The sequence below is a fragment of the Ranitomeya imitator genome, chromosome 1 (genome assembly GCF_032444005.1).
Source record: "Ranitomeya imitator isolate aRanImi1 chromosome 1, aRanImi1.pri, whole genome shotgun sequence".
Lineage (NCBI taxonomy): Eukaryota > Metazoa > Chordata > Amphibia > Anura > Dendrobatidae > Ranitomeya > Ranitomeya imitator.
This window is the reverse complement of record NC_091282.1, coordinates 573,397,956-573,424,270: the sequence shown is the minus strand read 5'-3', so window position 1 is coordinate 573,424,270 and position 26,315 is coordinate 573,397,956. Positions and strand designations below refer to the sequence as shown.

Below are 26,315 nucleotides of genomic sequence, written 5' to 3'. Positions count from 1 at the left end.
AAGGAAACAATGAAAGCATAAGAATCGTCCCTCAGGGGATAACCTATCAAGATTTTGTGCATTCTGTGAAAAACACATCTAAACACGTGAAGAACATGCAGACTCAATATATGTGGTGTATATACTGTGGGAGTAGTCCGCCTTGTGTGCCTCTCCAATTTTCCTCATTTCTATGTGATTGTCAGCCATTATGAACTACAAGAGTAAGCCGCGTCCTGTGTCCCGACGTCCTCTTCCAGCGTCCATTTCACGTGGAATGGGAAATCTGTGCTAATTTACATGAACTTTCTGTCTAGAAATATATATTCTTTTATTACAAACATTTGACAGTGAAATAAAAAACTTGTTACACTAAGCTGCCTGTACCTTATCTGAAAGGGCGCCTGTCAGCATGACTGTATGATATCAGCACACTTGCATCAAGTATCCTCTACTGTCATCTGGTTACTGTAGAGCAGCCATTAATCATTTACAGCTTCCACGTTTACTAATTGCAATGTATCCGTAAAAAAACATGGATGCTATATAAATGTTCCGTGTGGGATCCAAGTTTTTGCACACCAAAGAGTTGAATGGGCCAGTGTGACCCGACACACGGAGGAAACTAGCGCAATTCACATTTTTTGACACGCAGATTCACCCAGTGAGAAAAGAACTTGAACTGCCCCTTAAATAACATTGCTCCTAGTGCTATTTTTTCACGGACAGCACTAGGATGTGTGAATGTACTCCTAAAACAGTATTTACCTGCAGCCATAGTGGTAATTTGTAGGTAAATACTGTTTTACATATGTGCAAGTGGCTAAGGGTAGGTTCACATGAGCTGAATGTTTGGTCGTTGCTGACGGTGAAACAAAGGACAGACCAATGTTACTCAACTGGGCTGTTCAGCTGAGCCTTTTTTATTTTTCATTGACTTGCATGTGAAAAAAAAGTCGCAAATGCACTAGTTTCTTCTGTATATCGGGTCAGACGTGCCCATTCAAGTCTGAGTGCAGGAAAAAAATGGATCCCATATGGGACAGCACTCTTTTTTTATGGATGCATTGCAATTCTTTAACATAGGTAACTGTAACTACTGTAGCTGGTCTTGCTAATTAATAGCCGCTGCTATAAAATGAAAAAATGGATTGCTTACAGACTTTATACGGATGACAAGTGAGAATAAAGTCGTCCCAGTTTTCTGGATGACAATTTTTTTATGCTTGTGTGAACCTTTAAGAGTGGCTTCACGCAGAAACTGAAGTTTTATTCTCCCTGCAGCCGTGTGCTTCCAGTCATCAGGGTGGTGCAGTGGACCGTTCCAGTCATCATTCAGTACACAGTGAGTGCCCTGTGATCACTCCCCGGCAAACTGATTGACAGCCTGGTCTGCAGTGTGTGTGCAGAGCAGACCGTCAGCCAAGGTGCAGGGGGAAAGATTTTCTGTAATCACTTGTGTAATAAGTGGTCACTTCTATAGCCCCCTGCAGCCTTCTGATGACTGGAAGCAAGCAGCTGCAGGGAGAATATATCTTCATTTTCTCCCTGTAGCCACTCTTCCAGTTAAACAACCTTACATGTTTAAAATTGTATTTACCTGCAGATTACCACTATGGCGGCAGGCAAATACCATTTTTTCACTGGATCACAGGGTCCCTTTAATCACTTATTGGATCAGTCATTCTCCTTAGGTTATTGCTCTCCATAAGTTTGCCGCATCAAATTAGTACATGGAAAACTCATTCTTGGTGGAAGAAGAAAATACTGCCTGCAAGCCTCCTTGGGATTTTGAGTCTTTCTTGATTGTTGGAATTTCAGTATGATTGGGTTGAAAGAATCCTTTTTTGCTGAGATGTCTATAGATTTGCAGAAAAAGTAGAAAGCTCCCAACCAGACCGGCAGCTGGGACAATTGACCACATAAGGTAAAATCCATCTGAAAAATAAATTAAAGCACCTTTAGTTACCTTTGCATTTGATCTCATTACTTAAAGCGTTATTCCCAACAGTAACATTCTTGAACGATCCTTAGGATAGGTAATAATTTATAGCACGCTGGGAGACCCACTGCTGGAACCCCAACATATTACCAAAATGGGAGGTGTTCCACCTGCTGCATCAAGTGCAAATGTATGGCCACTGCTTTGATCGATATCTCAGAGCCCCAGTCTCAGAATCCATACCAGCAGTTGGACCCTCACTGAATATTCTCTGAATAGATGGTCATTTATAGTGTTGGGAATAACTTTTTATTATGTCACATTCAAATTACACACCAGAAGTCATTGCCATGGTCAGTCTGGGATACAGTGGACATCCCAGACCTAAAGTGCTTGTCGTGGACTTCAGTATTAATGTAATATATACTGTATTTTGTCTGTGTACATACCAATGTTGTTAGATTTGGTAGGACTGCTGGTCGTAGTAAGCTGTGTGCTGTGTGCGGAGACTGTATGGATTGTCGCATTCTTTCTTTGTTCTCCTGTGATGGTCGATTGGTGACTTTTTCTTGTAGTGCGCATTTCCTTCCCCGAGGTGGTTTCAGGATTTTGAGAAGTGGTCATTGTGGTTGTCACGTAAGGTTCTTCTGATGTCTGTGTTTGGGTAGATGTGGTTTGAGAGGTGGAAAAAACTGCCGCTGAAGTGGTGGTCTTGTCTGTAAATGAAAACATTCTGTAAGGAAGGTAATCCCGCTGTGATTTCCCTATAACAAGTAATCATAATTGACAAAAACAGTTTTGATATCAAACTGCATTACAAAAAAATATATTAACCAGAGTCATTAAAGGGGTTGTCCAGTCCAAATCGATAGGTGTGCACTCACTCTGTGTGACTGCAGATTTATGAATCCCCCCAGTGCACGGACTGTGCACTGTGGGGATTCGCTGGTTCCTGCCCCGGGATCGGAGGGTATGTGCGAGTTATGGGCACAGCCTCGCTCCATAAACTTGTATTGACATCTAGTGATGCGGCCAGCCAGTGGGTGTGGCTGACTAGAAGGTACATTCTCGATTTCATACAAGTGTATGGAGAGCGAGGCCACGCTCACTGGCCGGGAGGTTGTATAACACATACATATCCTACAGTCACTGGTCTGAAAGGGGCGAATTCCCGCAGTGCACAATGCGTGCACTTGGGGGGTTCATAAGTCTGCAGTAGGAGTGGACAAACCTTTAACCTTTTTATGCCCTGGAAAATAAAAGATGCGCAGTCTTTCATAATAATAATAATAAATAATAATAATAATAATAATAACAACAACAACAACAACAACAACAACAACAACAATAATAATACAACAATGCACTGAAACTGCACAGAAATTGCTAACATTTTTATCCTCTTAATATACTCCGATCATCATATTTTATATCACTGTGTAGTTACAATTGCTCGTTTTGCCTTTCTACACAGGTAATTCTTCTCTTTGCTCTGAGGAAACAGGAAGTCTCTTGTCCCTGCAGAATTCATTCCCCTCTTCAACTCCTGACCCAGCTGCTCTGCTGCTCCCCCCCCCACTATAGACTTTTGCAGTGACTCATGAGTCATACAGGCATAATTGACCTCCAGTTTCTACATAAAGTTTAGACGGATTCAGCAAGTTTTTAATCATGTGATGTCATAGACCTAATGGAAAATAGAACAATTAGCTGGGTAGAAAGGCAAAATGAGCAATTGAAATTACACAGTGCTAAACAATATGATGATTGCAATATATCAAAAGGATAAAAATGTTGATGGGGGAGTGCTTCTTTAACCTCTTTCTGCCATCGGACGGAATAGTACATCCGATGGCAAATCCCCTACTTTGATGTGGGCTCCAGCGGTGAGCCCGCATCAAAGCCAGGACATGTCAGCTGTTTTTTTCACATGACAGGTTCCCTTTAAAGCTACTTGTTTGCAAGGGGTGGTGCTCTCCTGATGACTGACAGCTTGGACCAGCAGCATGGTTGAAACACTAGTTCAAACTGTCTGCTCTCCAATGCTGGTAGGATGGGATGAACACAGTGGCACTTATGCTGACCAGCAAAGAGAGCTTGTGATCGCTATGCTCCTTGCCTAGGAAATACACCACCTCAGATAGACTGCAGAGGTGGCCGGCAACCTAGGTCACGAGCAGTAAACTGCAGTATAAATGTTAAATTACACTGTTCTTGAGAACATTGAGGATTGTTAATAACAAGCACATTGCAGTCTCTTATTTTTACAAGCATTTTAACCATTTACAAAAATGAGACAACTATTTAATTCTGAAGACCATAGCAAAATCCCAAGCGAGCTCCAGTGCTGTCAGGTTTCTGATATTTGGGGGTATGGCCGTCAGAGAATGCATGGACACAATTCAGATGAAATATATTCTTAGTATGTATGCTCCCTCATAGTATAGTTCAGTTCAAAATACTGGTATTGCTAGGACCAAGCTAGGGACGGTTGTGTGGTGCCCTTGGTGTTTGAGAAAGCAAGTGCCATCATGGCTCAGGACCAAGACATGCAATCACTGTCAGTTCTGGCGTTCTTATTGCCTTTAGCTGGCCAGACTGAGTTTCGCTTGTTCACTCCAACGCCCCGGCAGACTGTACAGTGTGGGAAGGAAATAGGCCGACAGCGCATCAGAGTGATTAAGCATCCCTCTGCCTTAGTGGCTTCCTGACTGGTGTGGGAATCACATGTTCTGCAAAGGGAAGGGCTGTTAGAAACTCTTTGGTTGTGACCATCCGCCATCTTGTTGTGGTTTTCTGGCTGCCGGTCTTTTTCCCCTGGTGCTGGGTTGTCTTGGTCAGGTGATTGTATCACCCTTTATTACCCAGCACCTGCCTCCCATTCCTTGCTGGACAACAGTGTTAATCCGTTAGAGTTCTGGTTAGGTGCTTTGATAGCTTTCTGTGTTTAATATTGTGCAGTTCTGGGATCTCTGGTTCTGCTATCTTTTGTTTCTGTTTTCATTTTGTTTCTGCAGCCTTCTCTGTCTTTCCTATTAGGAGGTGACCCGTTTTTGTACCCAGTCCTTAGTTCTTTTAGGGACCTCCTTCCCCTTATCTATAGGTCTTCGCTGAGTTTAGACCAGGATCGCCAGTGGGTCTATTCGCAAGGAATGGGTTGCCCTCTCCATCGTAGGGTTTCAGCCTAGTCTTAGTGCAGGGTCAGCTTTCCCCCATCTCTCCTAGTTCTGTGCTGCAGTTTCATAACAAGGGCGTTGTTGGGGAGCGCAAGGGTGCGCCATATACTGTAAACAGTGAATGATGTGCTAAGAGATTTTTGGGGGGCGTATTCAGCTAAAAGGGAGTGGCTGTAAAGTTGAAGGCTTGTCATTGTTACCTATGTGTACGAGTATGCTAGCTATCCTCTAATGGTAGATTGCGTGAAATAAAAAAATCTACAACCCTACAAATTATCATGAAAGTCCCAGAAATTCTCATTATTCTAATTAAAGGGAACCTATCACCTGAATTTGGCCTTGCGCAGGCGAGTACTACGGAGGACAGAGAATGAACTTCAATCCAATATTTCGGCCAGCATGCAGCCAGCGGGTAAGGAAAGGGTGAATCAAACACCCGAAAACTCCGCCCATATGACCCAAAACCGGTCCTGCCAAATTCAGGTGACAGGTTCCCTTTAAGTTCATATTCACAGTTTCTCGCACTGTAAATTACGATGTTTCTGTTGGACACAGTCTTTCCTAGTGATTTGACCTAACAGCTTATTTGTAAAATAACAAAAAAATGTGGTTGCCCTTCTGGATTTCATTGTTGAGTCTCATATTGTGGCCCCATAATTGTATGATAATTCTATGGATCAGTCGAGCTTTGTATAAAAAGATGGCAAAATAATTGGGGTTCAGCGAAAAAGTGTAACCATTGTATGATGTGAGAATCTAGTGTTTAATGACTTTAAGGCCAACAGAGTAGTTGGATGCATGTGTGACCACCACCGCTCCATTCACTTTCTATCGGGAGGACTATCGCTGTCAATCCATCTCCTTCCTGTCCATATACAGCAAATGCAGCTGTATTCCTTCATGTGCAGCATTGCTCCATTCAAGCAGAGAACTTTGGGACCTTAATTCTTGATTAGTTGGGGTCCCAGCATTCAAATCTTATATAAATTTATTGTATCACTTATCCGGTGGGCAAGTAACAAATACATTTAGGTGGTAAACCCCTTTAAAGTTTATTGCACTGTTTTTTGTCTGCATACATACCAATGTTATTAGATTCGGTAGGACCCCTTATCATAAGTTGTGTGCTCTGTGTGGTGATGGTATCGATTGTCACATTCCTTGTATTTTCCCCTGTAATGGCTGATGGGTGACTTTTTATTGCAGAGCTCTTTCGCATCCATTGCGTGGTTTCAGGATATTGAGAAGTGATGGTGGTTGTCCGGTAATACGATTCCAGCTTCTGTGATGGGATATATGCGATTTTGGAGAGTGGAGAAGCTGGGACTACAGTGGTGGTCTGGTCTATAAATGAAGATATTCTGTATGAGATTGCTGCTACAATTCTCTTCTAGCACAAGATAATATTTATAGCAAAACCATAGTGGAAGAATCATGTCCTCTCCATGTGCAGCGAGATAAGAGTTAATAATAACAATATTCAAAAATGGCTCTAAAAGTGAACCTGGAACTTATAGGGTTTCTGAGGGAGGCTATTCTGGATTATGTCAATCAGAATAACTGTTTAACTCCATATCAGCATGGGTTTATGAGGAATTGCTCATGTCAAACCAATCTAATCAGTTTTTATGAAGAGGTAAGACTGGCCCAAGGTGAGTCATTGGACGTGGAGAGTAGCAAAATTAGGATTATTTAGTCTAGAAAAAAGACGACTGAGGGGCAATGTAATAACCATGTATAAGTATATGTCACATCTGTGAATACTCACCCGTCTGTCGCCTGCCTCCGACGGAGTCCCTCGCCGCTCCTCGCCTGTCTTCTCAGGCTCGCATCGCGCATGCGCGGTCGCACTTTTCCCGCCACCAAGCCCTCTGGGAGGTCGTGACCCGCTGGCTCTTCCCCATCAGGGCGGCGCCCATCGGATATTTATTCTCGGTGTCTGCACATGTAAGATGCCTGGTTATCTTTTGCGGTTACGCTAGCCTTCCTGCTGGTGTACCCCCATGGTCCCTGGCTCCCCTTCTCTGTTCGCTCTGCTCCGTGTCTCAGCCGTACCTGCCCTGTGTCTCACCCGTGTCTGCCCCGTGTCTCAGCCGTACCTGCCCTGTGTCTCACCCGTGTCTGCCCCGTGTCTCAGCCGTACCTGCCCTGTTTCTCACCTGTGTCTGCCCCGTGTCTTAGCCGTACCTGCCCTGTGCCTCAGCCATACCTGCCCTGTGTCTCACCCGGGTCTGCCCCATGTCTCAGCTGTACCTGCCCTGTGTCTTGCCATGCCTGCTCTGTGTCTCTCCTGTACCTGCCCTGTGTTTCGGTCGTACCTGCCCAGTGTCCACTCATGCCTACCAGTTCCGTTTATTCCTGCTAGTTATAACCTTTTCATTCCTCTCTTCCAGCATCATGCCACCACTCCGTCTCTGGTCCTCCTGGTCCCATCTACCACACATATTCCATAGTGTCCGCTAGTTCTCTGTTCTCATCCACTGCCTTCATACCCCAGTCTCTTCCCTCTCTTTATTTACCCTTAGTCACCCCTTTGGCTCCAGCCATTGTGGTTGTCCCCCTTGGGCTTGCCCCTAACGCTCCCTGTGTAGGGGATGGTTCCATCAGGTCCGCTCGCCCTTGGGGGCTCTAGAACGATAACCCAGAAGGTCCACTTTCGGGTCTTTCCTTCGAGTTTTGATAGTATATAAGGGGACAATACAAATATCTCTCCGAGGATCTGTTTATACCAAGGAAGGTGACGGGCACAAGGGGGCATTCTCTGCGTCTGGAGGAGAGAAGGATTTTACACCAACATAGAAGAGGATTCTTTACTGTTAGGGCAGTTGGAATCTGGAATTCCTTGCCTGAGGACGTAGTGATGGTGAACTCAGTCTAGGGGTTCAAGAGAGGCCTGGATGTCTTGCTGGAGCGTAACAATATTGTATCTTACAGTTAGGTTCTTTAGAAGGACGAAGATCTGGGGATTTATTCTGATGGAATATAGGCTGAACTAGATGGATAAATGTATTTTTTCAGCTTTGCAAACTATGCTACTATGTAATAGCATAAAAATCCAAGGCACTTCCTTGTTAAGGAGAATGTGTTAATGATTGTCTCCATGCGCCGCCGCATTGATGCAGTAATTGATGTAAAAGGAGCCCCGACCAAGTATTGTGTGAATTTACTGAATATACATTTCAGTAGGCCAACATTTTGGATTTTAAAATCATTTTTCAAGCTGGTGTTATAAAGTATTCTAATTTACTGAGGTAATGACTTTGGGGTTTCATTGGCTGAAAGCCATAATCATCAACATTAACAGAAATAAACACTTGAAATAGATCACTCTGTTTGTCATGACTCTATATATGAGTTACACTTTTTGTATTGAAGAACTGAAATAAAAATAACTTTTTGATGATATTCTAATTTTGTGAGAAGCACCAGTATTTTGGTATTTCTGTCTTATGTAGGTTTTAATTTTCTTATTGCATTTAGCCTACAAATCTGAGCACTGGTGGACACAGTTAATATAGGGCAGTGGTCCCCAACTCCAGGCCTCGAGGGCTGCCAACAGTGCAGGTTTTCAGGATTTCTTTAGTATTGCATCGGTGGTAATGTGATCATCTGCACAGGTGATGATTCCAACCCCTGTGCAATACTAAGGAAATTCTGAAAACCTGCACTGTTGGCGGCCCTCGAGGCCTGGAGTTGGGGACCACTGATATAGGGCCTCTGTGCAAGAATAAAATATATGGCCCTTCCCAGTCCAATGCCATTATAATGCAAAATTCCACGTGCTTTGGAGACAGAAATGGGCCCCCTTACCTGTTGGGCCTCTGTGCAGTTGCACCAATGTTATGTTCGCCCCCAAATCCGGGAAAAGTGTATTCACTCTGACAAGCATGACTCCTACTGACTGCTGCTTTAACTGGAGTGTGAATGATATATATTCTGCATAAAGGAGGGATGCAGGGGACGGTTGTAAAGCATAGAAGGAGAAGCAAGGAAGAGAAGAACTGTAAGGTGTGGACAATGTGCTAACACTTGTTTGTGGGTGTATATAGTGCTCTTCTGTTAAAGGAAAAAAAGAAAAAAAAAAAACACAGCCCCCCAAAGAAGCTCATGCGAAACGTGCGTTGGGGCTGCTGGGACACACACTGACATGGGTAAGCAAGATGCTGTTTGATAATCTGCCTTTGACCCCTGGGATAGTGACATTGGGCCAGTGAGTGTACTAGGAGCGGTGCATGCTGTTTTGGACTTAGTCCTTCACTTTTGGACATTTATTGCGACTTTTTGCACCTTTATTGCACTATGCACCTTGTATGCTTTTGTAACCCACTCAGGGGATACATGACCATTATGATAGCCTGCCCAGCCTGCATAACATCGGTATATTCGTTGCCCTTGTGTGATTTCACACACATTAGCCCTCCTTGTGCCTTGTCTTTGATTAGCTGTTTTTAACATGTTTTGTGTTATGTCAATTTATATGTTGTATTTTGTTTAATAACATATTTATATTTTCATATTTTGGACTTCTGCGCCGTGGTTCTATGTAGAAGTTTTATATGCCGGTGTGTCCGTGATCACATTGATTCAGTCCTTGTAAAAAGGCATTGAACTAGTACTGGTATGATTATGTATCAGTGGTTTGTGTTTTCAGTTCTTCTGTTGTTAATAATAATCTTTATTTTTATATAGCGCTAACATATTCCGCAGCGCTGTACAGGTTGCACACATTATCTACGCTGTTCCCGATGGGGCTCACAATCTAAAAAGAAGTCTCATTTATTATGGAGTCGGTTAAGGCATGACTTTGCTTCACTCACCCTATGGTGGTCTCCCATGTGAATTAATATTCTAGATACCTACTGACTGCAGATTATAATGAAGCATAAGCAAGTGTGCTTGCTATTCCTTCTTGACCTACTTACTGCTCCACTTGCTACATGCCCTTTTTCTGTTGGTGTACCACATTACGTTACGTCTTTCTTTTCTTCACAACACTTAATAGCCTTAACCAACTCCAACTAAACGGCTTAGAAAAAATATATTTTGTGCTATTTCATTTGTTTGTAATATGCAGTCCTAATGTTACAATATGAAACACTATAATAATAATATTAGTTTTTATTTTTATAGTGCTTCCAATTGTAACAGTACAACTGTGTTACAAACAAATGAAACAGTACAAAATACATTTTTTCTAAGCCCTTTTTGGACAATACCTATAAAAATAATAACAATAATAAGACTAAAATATTGAGTTTTTACCCATTTAAGTATGTATACCTTCTGATATGTACAAGGTTCCTTCTCTTTTAAACACTTGGCCATTCACGTGCACTTGTGCCTCACACCAGTAGAATGCGTCAGACAGCCAGTCCTCCTCAGGGACAACCCAGCTCCAAGTTATATTGAATAGGTCCCCATCGAGAATCTCATTGTCAGTGCGCTCATCCAGCAGTTTAGATCCTTTGTAGCAGCTGATTTCAGGCAGAGGATATACCAGCTCCATTGAGCAGTTCAGATAATGGATGCCATTTTTCATATCACTGCTTAGGAGCAAAGTGTTTGGTAAAGCTGCAAAATAGAGAAAAATAGATATAAGTTCCTAATTTAGGTTGGTCCCAATTTCCTTCAAACTTTCCATGAGCAGAGTGTTTTGGAAGAGTCTCTAAATATTATATCTGTTTAGTAACACTACATCTGCAACATTCGGGGCGCACACCTAACAGCGCTCCATAACATTGCTGCAACATTCGGGGCGCAGGGCGCACACCTAACAGCGCTCCATATCATTGCTGCAACATTCGGGGCGCAGGGCCGCACACCTAACAGCGCTCCATATCATTGCTGCAACATTCGGGGCGCAGGGCCGCACACCTAACAGCGCTCCATATCATTGCTGCAACATTCGGGGCGCAGACCTAACAGCGCTCCATATCATTGCTGCAACATTCAGGGCGCAGGGCGCACACCTAACAGCGCTCTATATCATTGCTGCAACATTCAGGGCACAGGGCCGCACACCTAACAGCGCTCCATATCATTGCTGCAACATTCAGGGCACAGGGCCGCACACCTAACAGCGCTCCATATCATTGCTGTAACATTCGGGGTGCAGGGCCGCACACCTAACAGCGCTCCATATCATTGCTGCAACATTCGGGGTGCAGGGGTGCACACCTAACAGCGCTCTATATCATTGCTGAAACATTCGGGGCGCAGGGCCGCACACCTAACAGCGCTCTATATCATTGCTGAAACATTCGGGGCGCAGGGCCGCACACCTAACAGCGCTCCATATCATTGCTGCAACATTCAGGGCGCAGGGGCGCACACCTAACAGCGCTCCATATCATTGCTGCAACATTCAGGGCACAGGGCCGCACACCTAACCGCTCCATATCATTGCTGCAACATTCAGGGCACAGGGCCGCACACCTAACAGCGCTCCATATCATTGCTGCAACATTCAGGGCGCAGGGGCGCACACCTAACAGCGCTCCATATCATTGCTGTAACATTCGGGGTGCAGGGCCGCACACCTAACAGCGCTCCATATCATTGCTGCAACATTCGGGGTGCAGGGGTGCACACCTAACAGCGCTCTATATCATTGCTGAAACATTCGGGGCGCAGGGCCGCACACCTAACAGCGCTCCATATCATTGCTGCAACATTCAGGGCGCAGGGGCGCACACCTAACAGCGCTCCATATCATTGCTGCAACATTCAGGGCACAGGGCCGCACACCTAACAGCGCTCCATATCATTGCTGCAACATTCAGGGCACAGGGCCGCACACCTAACAGCGCTCCATATCATTGCTGTAACATTCGGGGTGCAGGGCCGCACACCTAACAGCGCTCCATATCATTGCTGCAACATTCGGGGTGCAGGGGTGCACACCTAACAGCGCTCTATATCATTGCTGAAACATTCGGGGCGCAGGGGCGCACACCTAACAGCGCTCTATATCATTGCTGAAACATTCGGGGCGCAGGGCCGCACACCTAACAGCGCTCCATATCATTGCTGCAACATTCAGGGCGCAGGGCCGCACACCTAACAGCGCTCTATATCATTGCTGAAACATTCGGGGCGCAGGGCCGCACACCTAACAGCGCTCCATATCATTGCTGCAACATTCAGGGCGCAGGGGCGCACACCTAACAGCGCTCCATATCATTGCTGCAACATTCAGGGCGCAGGGCCGCACACCTAACAGCGCTCTATATCATTGCTGAAACATTCGGGGCGCAGGGCCGCACACCTAACAGCGCTCCATATCATTGCTGCAACATTCAGGGCGCAGGGGCGCACACCTAACAGCGCTCCATATCATTGCTGCAACATTTAGGGCGCAGGGGCGCACACCTAACAGCGCTCCATATCATTGCTGCAACATTCAGGGCGCAGGGGCGCACACCTAACAGCGCTCCATATCATTGCCATATGTTTGCTTTTACATTTTTTTTTTTGATTGATGTGTATGCAATCCACTAGTGAATGTACTGAAATGGGCACATGGTCATACTGTTTATATGCTATGTATGGCCTTGGGTGGTATGTTGTTAGCCCTCTATTGAGTTACTCTACTTTTATCTTCACAAAAAAATTGTTGTGAAATTTTATATTTAATAAAGTTTTAAATATTTGTGAGATATTTGGTAGCACCATTTTTCCTTGGTTTATAATCTTTTCATAGTGCATGTGCTGGTATACATTACATAATAGCACTTACCATATACATGGAGCTGCAGTGATTTCTGGTAAGCTTTGCGATGGCCAGGACATGTCCCCTCACAGTGTTTAGTGCCATCCATGGAGATACTTATATTTTCTAGAGTTTGGACGCTGTACCCAGGAGCAATATATTGCTTATCAACAAAAATGTCAAGCCCTTTCCAAGCTACAGTACCCAAAGGACAATTGATAGAGCAGTTCAGCTGTATGGATTCCCCAGTAGACACCACTGGATCCACAGGATGCACAGTTAAGTAGTGTTGAGCTGTAAAAGAAGGAAAGATGACTTTTACCTCCATACACTTCTATTAACTCTCATCTTTCAATTAATTCCTAAGGTTAGTCTTTTTCCATAACCCGCCTGAAAAAGCGCTAAACACTAAATAGAATGAACATATGTATTGCAATGTGAAAACAGCTTGCTATGCGTAATGTTCAGTCTTTGGACTTTCTTACAAGCTGCTTTCTACTTTAAGCAGCCCAAGTTAGAAGACAAAAAGTTGCAAAAAATGACCTAAAGACACTGCAAAACTCTCGGTACATTTTGAAAAGTTGCATTTTTTTCATAAATAAAGGCGACTTTTGGCATCTTCACACCAAAAAATTCATGATGAGCGGTAAGATTTGTGGTGAGGCGCACACCATTGCGTCTCTTAATGAGTCAGGAGCGTCTGCTCCAAAATGCCCCCTCAAGACTAGCGAAAAGATCGGTGGAATTGCCCTCTTCATGTGCACTTACCTTTAGAGGGAAACCCTTATTAATAAATAGGAAATTATAGATTAGGTGAAATATAAGTGTCAGAAGCCAAAGTAGAAAAAAAAAACAGTGCAATTCTGCAATTTTTGTGGCTTGTTTCACTTATTTTCAGTGTTACAGTTGCAAAAATAATATTTATATTTATCCTACAGGTCAGTACGATTAAGGCGACATAAAATTTATATATTTTCTTTCACTAGTTTCATAAGAAAGAAAAAACTTAAAAAAAATTGGTGTCATAGTCGGAGATATTCTTTTAGGAACAGATACTTTTTTTATTGGTACCATATTTTGAGGTAAATACATATTTTTTGGAAAGGCAAGTTATCAAAAAAAAACAAAACAACATTTCTGTCATTTTTGTGAGATTGTGCAGGATGAATGTTATTTTATATAGTTTGGATCATTATGGACCGAACTATACTATTTATGTTTAATTTTTATTGTTTCAATTCTTTTTTTACATACATTACATGGACTGTTTCTGACAATCATGATTGGTTGGGATAAAAATCCTAACATATAATGTGATGAACATTTCTGTAGGACAGCTTGGCATATATTTGACAGTTTTGTCTGGATACTGGATATTAAGTGGACTGAAAAGCAGAATCACCACAATAGATTTAAAAAAGTCCCATTGCACCCCAAGAAAACTGGCTCCAGCTTCCACCCAGCCGAAAAAACAAGGTCCAAGACCCTTTTATTCATTCCATTAGGTTAAAAGACAAAAATAGTAGCAAAATGAAGCAGGTAATGTAAACTTGGTGATAATCTACTAATGTATCCTTGGAGAAATCGTACCACTATATTTATTGCAGAGAACAATCCTTTTATATACGGAAAGTCAATGGCACATGTATTTACCTGAATTTGGTGGTTTTTTCTTCCACATATAAGAGCGTTTTGGGAAGGTTTTCATTGGCTGGAATGGGCGAATTGAAGTAGCCTACATTTACCTCAAGTTCTCAAGGCTTGTATGCAGCTTTGTGCATAGACATGTCTTACTTGGCTCTGGAATACCGCATTCTTCAGGACACGTACAGAAAAAATACGCGCCACTCATAGTCCCAGGGCCAAGCGTTTTTAAATACAGTTGTTTGGATGGCACTTCTTTACATTGAGCCTCCTCTGAGCCCCAGTATTAAGTGCAATAAGCAGGACATTTCTGGGACAAGCCTTCCTAACACAATACTTTAACTGTGTTGACCATAACAATAAAACAATGCCTATAAAAAATAAGAACTTTAACAAATTTATGTGAGGTAAGGGAGAAACAAAGATTTGTCATTGGTCTCACCATTGCTTAGAAGGAATAGTTGCAGGACAATGCAGCGGAGTAAGCACGGAGCCATGGCTATGCTTCAGACTTCTTTCTTGAGTAGTTCCTTCCTTTATCTAATTTCTGTTCTTGTGCTGCCAATATATATCCCTCCACAGAAACTTTAGTGATGATGGGAACTCTTTGGGATGCAGGGAAATTGAAAATGAAGGGGTGGAGAAAATGAAGGAATTTTTAGGGGGAATCCCAGTTATGAAGGCTATTATTGGAAAAGGAGGAGGTTTGGTTATGTGCAAGACTTATTCAAATCTTTCAGATACCTATTAATATACATGCAAGAAATTACATTATCTAGTAAATCTTATTTATTTTTTTACTAATTTTTTTAAAAATTTCAAATAAAGTTTACTGCTTTACATCCTTATATTAAATGTACACTATATAGACAAAGGTATTGGTATACACCTCTTAGTCATTGACTAGAACCATAGGAGTATAAAATCCAACCTCTAGCCATGCAGTCATTCTAAATGGCTCATTGAATATGCGTGTTGTAATGTAAAAGGATGCTACCATTGCGACATGACAGTTTGAAAATGTTTTTTCATGGTAAGTGGTATTATTGTTAAGTTGAAGAGCTAAGGAACCTCAGAAACTAAGCCATCAAGTAGCAGACCTTGTAAGGTTACAGAGGCGGGTCACTAAGTGCTAGGACACATCTAATATATAAAGCTGTGTGTGTGTGTGTGTGTGTGTGTGTGTGTGTGTCCGGGATTGGCATCTGCACCGTCGCAGCTACAGCCACAAAATGTTGCACAGTCACACGTCTGGACCCCGAGAGCGTCATAGGCTATGTTGTGAGGTGAAATTTTAACCCTGCGCTTTCCAATTCACCAATTTTGCCCCTATCTACATAATGGGGAAAAAGTGAAAGGAAAAGTGTTGGAGGCAAATTGACAGCTGCAAGATGTGAACAAGGGGGACGTAAAGAGTGAGAGCGATGGCGCCAAAGAGTAAATACCGTACAGTTGCTAAGGTGGGGCCCTGACATGGGATACTCACCACACACGGGGATATGAACACACACAAAATGCACCACAAACTACCACGTGCTTGAACACATATACCACCCTTAGCACACATTTCACCACAAATGCACCAACCTCGCCACATAAAAGTCGAAACACAAAAGTCGCCACTCAAAACTCGCCATGTGCAAAATTCGCCACATGGAAAACTCGCCACACGCAAAACTTGCACACGTGGAAAAATTGCCACATGCACAAAAGTTGCAACACATGCAAAAGTTGCCTAACACAAAACTTGCACATACTCAAAACGCACCACACATAAAACTCACCATGCGCAAATCTTGCTGCACACAACTTGCTACAGTAACCTGTCACATGCAACTCGACACACAAAAAGTTGCTACACGCATGTCGCCACACAAAACTCATCTCACAAAAGTCGCTACATGCATGCTGCCACACGCAACTCAACACACATAACTTGACACATGAAACTCGCCCTAAAACACACACAAGTCTGGTATTATCCTTCAAAAATAAAAATCTGATTAATAAGCAGACAAACTACTAGAGCAACAAATGTACCATATAGGAAATATGGCAGCTGTCAGTCACATGACCTGTCTATTATGTGTATGTGTGAGCTAATATATACTGCCAGGGGGGAGGGCTTCCTGTTGGCTGGGGATTTATCAGGCTGTCAATTTAGCTTACAAATACTGAGGTAAAAATACTGACCAAATAACGTGTGAACGAGGTCTATTACAGGAGGAGATGACACACACATATATACCATATACAGGAGGAGATGACATACAGATACATACTATATACAGGGGAGATGACACAGGTATATACCGTACTATATACAGGGGAGATGACACACAGGCATATACTATATACAGGAGTAGATGACATACAGGTATATACTATATACAGGAGGAGATGACATACAGGTATATACTATATATAAGAGGAGATGACATACAGGTATATACTATATACAGTGTTATGGACCTGGTGGTTAGGAGCACCCGGAACGACCTGATGGTTAAACTAACACAGGACAAGCTCTGGGAAGTGGGAGCTCTGCTGACCGCAACCCCTAATCCTATCACACACACTAGAAATAGTCGTGGAGCGTACCTAACTCTGCCTAGACGCCTCTACACAGCCTAAGAGCTAACTAGCCCTAGAGATAGAAAATAAAGCCTATCTTGCCTCAGAGAAATTCCCCAAAGAAAAGGCACAAACACAGAAAAGAAACAGGTTTCAGCAAAGGAGGCCAGACTTACTAAACAGACTGAGGATAGGAAAGGTATCTTTGCGGTCAGCACAAAAAACTACAAAAAGACCACGCAGAGTGTGCAAAAAGACCTCCGCACCGACTCACGGTGCGGAGGTGCCACTCTGCATCCCAGAGCTTCCAGCTAGCAAGGCAAAATCATGATAGCAAGCTGGACAAGAAAACAATGAACAAATAATTAACTAGCAGGGACTTAGCTTCTGCTGGAGTAGACAGGTCACCAGAAAGATCCAAGAGCGAACTGAACCAGTACAAGAACATTGACAGCTGGCATGGAGTAACGATCTGAGTGGAGTTAAATAGAGCAGCCAGCCAAAGAATAAACTAAGTCACCTGTGGAAGGAACCTCAGAAGCAGCAGCTCCACTCACAGCCACCAGAGGGAGTCCATGGACAGAACTCGCCGAAGTACCATTCATGACCACAGGAGGGAGTTCGATAACAGAATTCACAACAATACAGGAGGAGATGACTTACAGGTATATACTATATAAAAGAGATTACACACAGGTATATACAGGAGGAGATGACATATAGCAGGTACATACTGTACTATATACAGGGGAGATGACATACAGGTATATACTATTTACAGGAGATGACATACAGCTATACACTATATATAGGAGATGACATACAGGTATATACTATATACAGAAGAGATGACATACAGGTATATACTATATACAGGAGGAGTTGAAACATCAGTATATACAATATACAGGAGGAGATGACATACAGCAAGTATATACTATTTCCAGGGGAGATGACATAGGTATATACTATATACAGGAGATGACATACAGGTGTATACTATATATAAGGGAAGACACAAAAGAGAATGGTAAAACCAAAAACACTCAGTTTGAAAAAATGTTTGCAGTAATCCGCAAGTGCTAGTAAAAGATGTAAATAACAGGGTATTTGGTTGATACGTTTTTTGCAAAAAATGTATACTAAGCTGCTCTACCAATCTTCACGGTATACCCATATCAGAGCAGTCCTAACTAATGTATGCAATCCCTATCTGATGTATTTAAAAACCTGGTCATCTGTATATTACCTGTGTGAACAGGGTTCAGAGAGGAAAAATCCATGTGTGCATACAGGGCAGAACAGCTTTTGTGCAGCTAGCCCAAGAGGAGTGGTGGAACTCCCCAGTCTTGTAGACACAAGAGAACAATCATGGAAACAGGAACACATGGGCTACTTGCACAGTGAACAAGTCTGTAAGAACATGTTCACACACCACCAAGAAACCTGAAGACACAAAAGAGAATGGTAAAACCAAAAACACTCAGTTTGAAAAAATGTTTGCAGTAATCCGCAAGTGCTAGTAAAAGATGTAAATAACAGGGTATTTGGTTGATACGTTTTTTGCAAAAAATGTATACTAAGCTGCTCTACCAATCTTCACGGTATACCCATATCAGAGCAGTCCTAACTAATGTATGCAATCCCTATCTGATGTATTTAAAAACCTGGTCATCTGTATATTACCTGTGTGAACAGGGTTCAGAGAGGAAAAATCCATGTGTGCATACAGGGCAGAACAGCTTTTGTGCAGCTAGCCCAAGAGGAGTGGTGGAACTCCCCAGTCTTGTAGACACAAGAGAACAATCATGGAAACAGGAACACATGGGCTACTTGCACAGTGAACAAGTCTGTAAGAACATGTTCACACACCACCAAGAAACCTGAAGACACAAAAGAGAATGGTAAAACCAAAAACACTCAGTTTGAAAAAATGTTTGCAGTAATCCGCAAGTGCTAGTAAAAGATGTAAATAACAGGGTATTTGGTTGATACGTTTTTTGCAAAAAATGTATACTAAGCTGCTCTACCAATCTTCACGGTATACCCATATCAGAGCAGTCCTAACTAATGTATGCAATCCCTATCTGATGTATTTAAAAACCTGGTCATCTGTATATTACCTGTGTGAACAGGGTTCAGAGAGGAAAAATCCATGTGTGCATACAGGGCAGAACAGCTTTTGTGCAGCTAGCCCAAGAGGAGTGGTGGAACTCCCCAGTCTTGTAGACACAAGAGAACAATCATGGAAACAGGAACACATGGGCTACTTGCACAGTGAACAAGTCTGTAAGAACATGATCACACACCACCAAGAAACCTGAAGACACAAAAGAGAATGGTAAAACCAAAAACACTCAGTTTGAAAAAATGTTTGCAGTAATCCGCAAGTGCTAGTAAAAGATGTAAATAACAGGGTATTTGGTTGATACGTTTTTTGCAAAAAATGTATACTAAGCTGCTCTACCAATCTTCACGGTATACCCATATCAGAGCAGTCCTAACTAATGTATGCAATCCCTATCTGATGTATTTAAAAACCTGGTCATCTGTATATTACCTGTGTGAACAGGGTTCAGAGAGGAAAAATCCATGTGTGCATACAGGGCAGAACAGCTTTTGTGCAGCTAGCCCAAGAGGAGTGGTGGAACTCCCCAGTCTTGTAGACACAAGAGAACAATCATGGAAACAGGAACACATGGGCTACTTGCACAGTGAACAAGTCTGTAAGAACATGTTCACACACCACCAAGAAACCTGAAGACACAAAAGAGAATGGTAAAACCAAAAACACTCAGTTTGAAAAAATGTTTGCAGTAATCCGCAAGTGCTAGTAAAAGATGTAAATAACAGGGTATTTGGTTGATACGTTTTTTGCAAAAAATGTATACTAAGCTGCTCTACCAATCTTCACGGTATACCCATATCAGAGCAGTCCTAACTAATGTATGCAATCCCTATCTGATGTATTTAAAAACCTGGTCATCTGTATATTACCTGTGTGAACAGGGTTCAGAGAGGAAAAATCCATGTGTGCATACAGGGCAGAACAGCTTTTGTGCAGCTAGCCCAAGAGGAGTGGTGGAACTCCCCAGTCTTGTAGACACGAGAACAATCATGGAAACAGGAACACATGGGCTACTTGCACAGTGAACAAGTCTGTAAGAACATGTTCACACACCACCAAGAAACCTGAAGACACAAAAGAGAATGGTAAAACCAAAAACACTCAGTTTGAAAAAATGTTTGCAGTAATCCGCAAGTGCTAGTAAAAGATGTAAATAACAGGGTATTTGGTTGATACGTTTTTTGCAAAAAATGTATACTAAGCTGCTCTACCAATCTTCACGGTATACCCATATCAGAGCAGTCCTAACTAATGTATGCAATCCCTATCTGATGTATTTAAAAACCTGGTCATCTGTATATTACCTGTGTGAACAGGGTTCAGAGAGGAAAAATCCATGTGTGCATACAGGGCAGAACAGCTTTTGTGCAGCTAGCCCAAGAGGAGTGGTGGAACTCCCCAGTCTTGTAGACACAAGAGAACAATCATGGAAACAGGAACACATGGGCTACTTGCACAGTGAACAAGTCTGTAAGAACATGTTCACACACCACCAAGAAACCTGAAGACACAAAAGAGAATGGTAAAACCAAAAACACTCAGTTTGAAAAAATGTTTGCAGTAATCCGCAAGTGCTAGTAAAAGATGTAAATAACAGGGTATTTGGTTGATACGTTTTTTGCAAAAAATGTATACTAAGCTGCTCTACCAATCTTCACGGTATACCCATATCAGAGCAGTCCTAACTAATGTATGCAATCCCTATCTGATGTATTTAAAAACCTGGTCATCTGTATATTACCTGTGTGAACAGGGTTCAGAGAGGAAAAATCCATGTGTGCATACAGGGCAGAACAGCTTTTGTGCAGCTAGCCCAAGAGGAGTGGTGGAACTCCCCAGTCTTGTAGACACAAGAGAACAATCATGGAAGCAGGAACACATGGGCTACTTGCACAGTGAACAAGTCTGTAAGAACATGTTCACACACCACCAAGAAACCTGAAGACACAAAAGAGAATGGTAAAACCAAAAACACTCAGTTTGAAAAAATGTTTGCAGTAATCCGCAAGTGCTAGTAAAAGATGTAAATAACAGGGTATTTGGTTGATACGTTTTTTGCAAAAAATGTATACTAAGCTGCTCTACCAATCTTCACGGTATACCCATATCAGAGCAGTCCTAACTAATGTATGCAATCCCTATCTGATGTATTTAAAAACCTGGTCATCTGTATATTACCTGTGTGAACAGGGTTCAGAGAGGAAAAATCCATGTGTGCATACAGGGCAGAACAGCTTTTGTGCAGCTAGCCCAAGAGGAGTGGTGGAACTCCCCAGTCTTGTAGACACAAGAGAACAATCATGGAAACAGGAACACATGGGCTACTTGCACAGTGAACAAGTCTGTAAGAACATGTTCACACACCACCAAGAAACCTGAAGACACAAAAGAGAATGGTAAAACCAAAAACACTCAGTTTGAAAAAATGTTTGCAGTAATCCGCAAGTGCTAGTAAAAGATGTAAATAACAGGGTATTTGGTTGATACGTTTTTTGCAAAAAATGTATACTAAGCTGCTCTACCAATCTTCACGGTATACCCATATCATATGATATGATATGGGTATACCGTGAAGATTGGTAGAGCAGCTTAGTATACATTTTTTGCAAAAAACGTATCAATATGATATGGGTATACCGTGAAGATTGGTAGAGCAGCTTAGTATACATTTTTTGCAAAAAACGTATCAACCAAATACCCTGTTATTTACATCTTTTACTAGCACTTGCGGATTACTGCAAACATTTTTTCAAACTGAGTGTTTTTGGTTTTACCATTCTCTTTTGTGTCTTCAGGTTTCTTGGTGGTGTGTGAACATGTTCTTACAGACTTGTTCACTGTGCAAGTAGCCCATGTGTTCCTGTTTCCATGATTGTTCTCTTGTGTCTACAAGACTGGGGAGTTCAACCACTCCTCTTGGGCTAGCTGCACAAAAGCTGTTCTGCCCTGTATGCACACATGGATTTTTCCTCTCTGAACCCTGTTCACACAGGTAATATACAGATGACCAGGTTTTTAAATACATCAGATAGGGATTGCATACATTAGTTAGGACTGCTCTGATATGGGTATACCGTGAAGATTGGTAGAGCAGCTTAGTATACATTTTTTGCAAAAAACGTATCAACCAAATACCCTGTTATTTACATCTTTTACTAGCACTTGCGGATTACTGCAAACATTTTTTCAAACTGAGTGTTTTTGGTTTTACCATTCTCTTTTGTGTCTTCAGGTTTCTTGGTGGTGTGTGAACATGTTCTTACAGACTTGTTCACTGTGCAAGTAGCCCATGTGTTCCTGTTTCCATGATTGTTCTCTTGTGTCTACAAGACTGGGGAGTTCCACCACTCCTCTTGGGCTAGCTGCACAAAAGCTGTTCTGCCCTGTATGCACACATGGATTTTTCCTCTCTGAACCCTGTTCACACAGGTAATATACAGATGACCAGGTTTTTAAATACATCAGATAGGGATTGCATACATTAGTTAGGACTGCTCTGATATGGGTATACCGTGAAGATTGGTAGAGCAGCTTAGTATACATTTTTTGCAAAAAACGTATCAACCAAATACCCTGTTATTTACATCTTTTACTAGCACTTGCGGATTACTGCAAACATTTTTTCAAACTGAGTGTTTTTGGTTTTACCATTCTCTTTTGTGTCTTCAGGTTTCTTGGTGGTGTGTGAACATGTTCTTACAGACTTGTTCACTGTGCAAGTAGCCCATGTGTTCCTGTTTCCATGATTGTTCTCTTGTGTCTACAAGACTGGGGAGTTCCACCACTCCTCTTGGGCTAGCTGCACAAAAGCTGTTCTGCCCTGTATGCACACATGGATTTTTCCTCTCTGAACCCTGTTCACACAGGTAATATACAGATGACCAGGTTTTTAAATACATCAGATAGGGATTGCATACATTAGTTAGGACTGCTCTGATATGGGTATACCGTGAAGATTGGTAGAGCAGCTTAGTATACATTTTTTGCAAAAAACGTATCAACCAAATACCCTGTTATTTACATCTTTTACTAGCACTTGCGGATTACTGCAAATATTTTTTCAAACTGAGTGTTTTTGGTTTTACCATTCTCTTTTGTGTCTTCAGGTTTCTTGGTGGTGTGTGAACATGTTCTTACAGACTTGTTCACTGTGCAAGTAGCCCATGTGTTCCTGTTTCCATGATTGTTCTCTTGTGTCTACAAGACTGGGGAGTTCCACCACTCCTCTTGGGCTAGCTGCACAAAAGCTGTTCTGCCCTGTATGCACACATGGATTTTTCCTCTCTGAACCCTGTTCACACAGGTAATATACAGATGACCAGGTTTTTAAATACATCAGATAGGGATTGCATACATTAGTTAGGACTGCTCTGATATGGGTATACCGTGAAGATTGGTAGAGCAGCTTAGTATACATTTTTTGCAAAAAACGTATCAACCAAATACCCTGTTATTTACATCTTTTACTAGCACTTGCGGATTACTGCAAACATTTTTTCAAACTGAGTGTTTTTGGTTTTACCATTCTCTTTTGTGTCTTCAGGTTTCTTGGTGGTGTGTGAACATGTTCTTACAGACTTGTTCACTGTGCAAGTAGCCCATGTGTTCCTGCTTCCATGATTGTTCTCTTGTGTCTACAAGACTGGGGAGTTCCACCACTCCTCTTGGGCTAGCTGCACAAAAGCTGTTCTGCCCTGTATGCACACATGGATTTTTCCTCTCTGAACCCTGTTCACACAGGTAATATACAGATGACCAGGTTTTTAAATACATCAGATAGGGATTGCATACATTAGTTAGGACTGCTCTGATATGGGTATACCGTGAAGATTGGTAGAGCAGCTTAGTATACATTTTTTGCAAAAAACGTATCAACCAAATACCCTGTTATTTACATCTTTTACTAGCACTTGCGGATTACTGCAAACATTTTTTCAAACTGAGTGTTTTTGGTTTTACCATTCTCTTTTGTGTCTTCAGGTTTCTTGGTGGTGTGTGAACATGTTCTTACAGACTTGTTCACTGTGCAAGTAGCCCATGTGTTCCTGTTTCCATGATTGTTCTCTTGTGTCTACAAGACTGGGGAGTTCCACCACTCCTCTTGGGCTAGCTGCACAAAAGCTGTTCTGCCCTGTATGCACACATGGATTTTTCCTCTCTGAACCCTGTTCACACAGGTAATATACAGATGACCAGGTTTTTAAATACATCAGATAGGGATTGCATACATTAGTTAGGACTGCTCTGATATGGGTATACCGTGAAGATTGGTAGAGCAGCTTAGTATACATTTTTTGCAAAAAACGTATCAACCAAATACCCTGTTATTTACATCTTTTACTAGCACTTGCGGATTACTGCAAACATTTTTTCAAACTGAGTGTTTTTGGTTTTACCATTCTCTTTTGTGTCTTCAGGTTTCTTGGTGGTGTGTGAACATGTTCTTACAGACTTGTTCACTGTGCAAGTAGCCCATGTGTTCCTGTTTCCATGATTGTTCTCTTGTGTCTACAAGACTGGGGAGTTCCACCACTCCTCTTGGGCTAGCTGCACAAAAGCTGTTCTGCCCTGTATGCACACATGGATTTTTCCTCTCTGAACCCTGTTCACACAGGTAATATACAGATGACCAGGTTTTTAAATACATCAGATAGGGATTGCATACATTAGTTAGGACTGCTCTGATATGGGTATACCGTGAAGATTGGTAGAGCAGCTTAGTATACATTTTTTGCAAAAAACGTATCAACCAAATACCCTGTTATTTACATCTTTTACTAGCACTTGCGGATTACTGCAAACTTTTTTTCAAACTGAGTGTTTTTGGTTTTACCATTCTCTTTTGTGTCTTCAGGTTTCTTGGTGGTGTGTGAACATGTTCTTACAGACTTGTTCACTGTGCAAGTAGCCCATGTGTTCCTGTTTCCTATATACAGGGTGGAGCACGGTAATTTGCTGATTTGGGAATGAAATAAAAAAATTATGATCATTAGAAAAATTTATTTTATATTTTAATTATACTGAACAATAATGGAATTTTTAAATTACATGGTTTTAAATAGTGTATCTGGCAAATGTCGACCTTCGCTATCCACACACTGCTGCATACGTTTTCTGAAGTTTTCATGAACTCTAACAAGCATGTCCACTGGTATTCTGCCAATTTCAGCTTCAATATTGTTCCTTAGGTCTTCCAAGGTGTTGGGACGGTTGATATACACCTTAGACTTCAGGTAACCCCAAAGGAAAAAATCGCATGGGGCTAAATCTGGTGAGCGTGCTGGCCAGTTCACATCTCCCCTCAAAGAGATAAGCCGTCCAGGAAACATTTGCCTCAAACAATTCATGGTAACCCTCGCTGTGTGTGCAGTGGCACCATCCTGTTGGAACCATGTATCCTCTAGTTCCATTGCCTCAAGAGCCGGATGAAAATAATCCTGTATCATAGACAAGTACCGTTCGGAGTTCACAGTTATGGCACGACCATTATCCTGAAAAAAATAAGGACCAATGATGCCTACTCGTGATATGGCGCACCACACAGTGACGCGGTCCGAATGCAGAGGTCTCTCGTGAACTTCTCTGGGGTTTGTTTCACTCCAGTAACGCATATTTTGTTTGTTTACACACCCACTGAGGTGAAAATGTGCCTCATCAGAAAAAAACACAATTGTGTCACGGGGTATCGTTGCTAACATGTCTTCACAAGAGGTCCGCCGTGTCAAATAGTCCCATGCTGACAAATGTTGGACCACGCACATTTTATACGGGTGAAAATTCAGTTCATCATGAAGAATACAAATCTCCCATCAGCCACTGTAAGCCACACCCACTCTCCCCTCTCTTCGACCGACAGTGCCGCCACAGCATGCAGTGCAAAAAAGCAAATTACCGCGCTCCACCCTGTATAAGGGAGATGACAAACATGTATATACCGAGGGGAAAATGAGAGGTGTGAGGGGAAAGTGAAAAGTGAGAAGTGTGAGGTGAAAATGAGAGGTGTGAAGTGAAAATGAGAGGTGTGAGGTGAAAATGAGAGGTGTGAGGTGAAAATGAAAAGGTATTAGTGCAAAATGAGAGGAATGAGGGAAAATAGTGGAGTGATCAGAAAATGACAGATGTGAGGTCGAAATGACAAGTATTAGGGGGGAATGAGAGGAG

At 42.2% G+C, this 26,315-nt stretch overlaps 1 protein-coding gene across 2 annotated transcripts; it reads right to left on the bottom strand.

The window, feature by feature from the left end:
* Positions 1-317: 317 nt before the first annotated feature.
* On the bottom strand, positions 318-17,292 carry LOC138679746 (intercellular adhesion molecule 4-like). Of its 2 annotated transcripts, XM_069767823.1 has the most exons (6): positions 14,895-17,292; positions 12,836-13,102; positions 10,378-10,668; positions 6,181-6,441; positions 2,371-2,637; positions 318-1,917 (listed from the first exon to the last, which is right to left on the bottom strand). In XM_069767823.1, the coding sequence occupies exons 1-6, from the start codon at positions 14,947-14,949 to the stop codon at positions 1,706-1,708; spliced, it is 1,353 nt and encodes a 450-aa protein (XP_069623924.1). In that variant the 5' UTR covers positions 14,950-17,292; the 3' UTR covers positions 318-1,705. The 2 variants fall into 2 exon arrangements, with proteins under 2 accessions (XP_069623924.1, XP_069623925.1); XM_069767824.1 differs by lacking the exon at positions 6,181-6,441.
* Between the last annotated feature and the right edge of the window lie 9,023 nt (positions 17,293-26,315).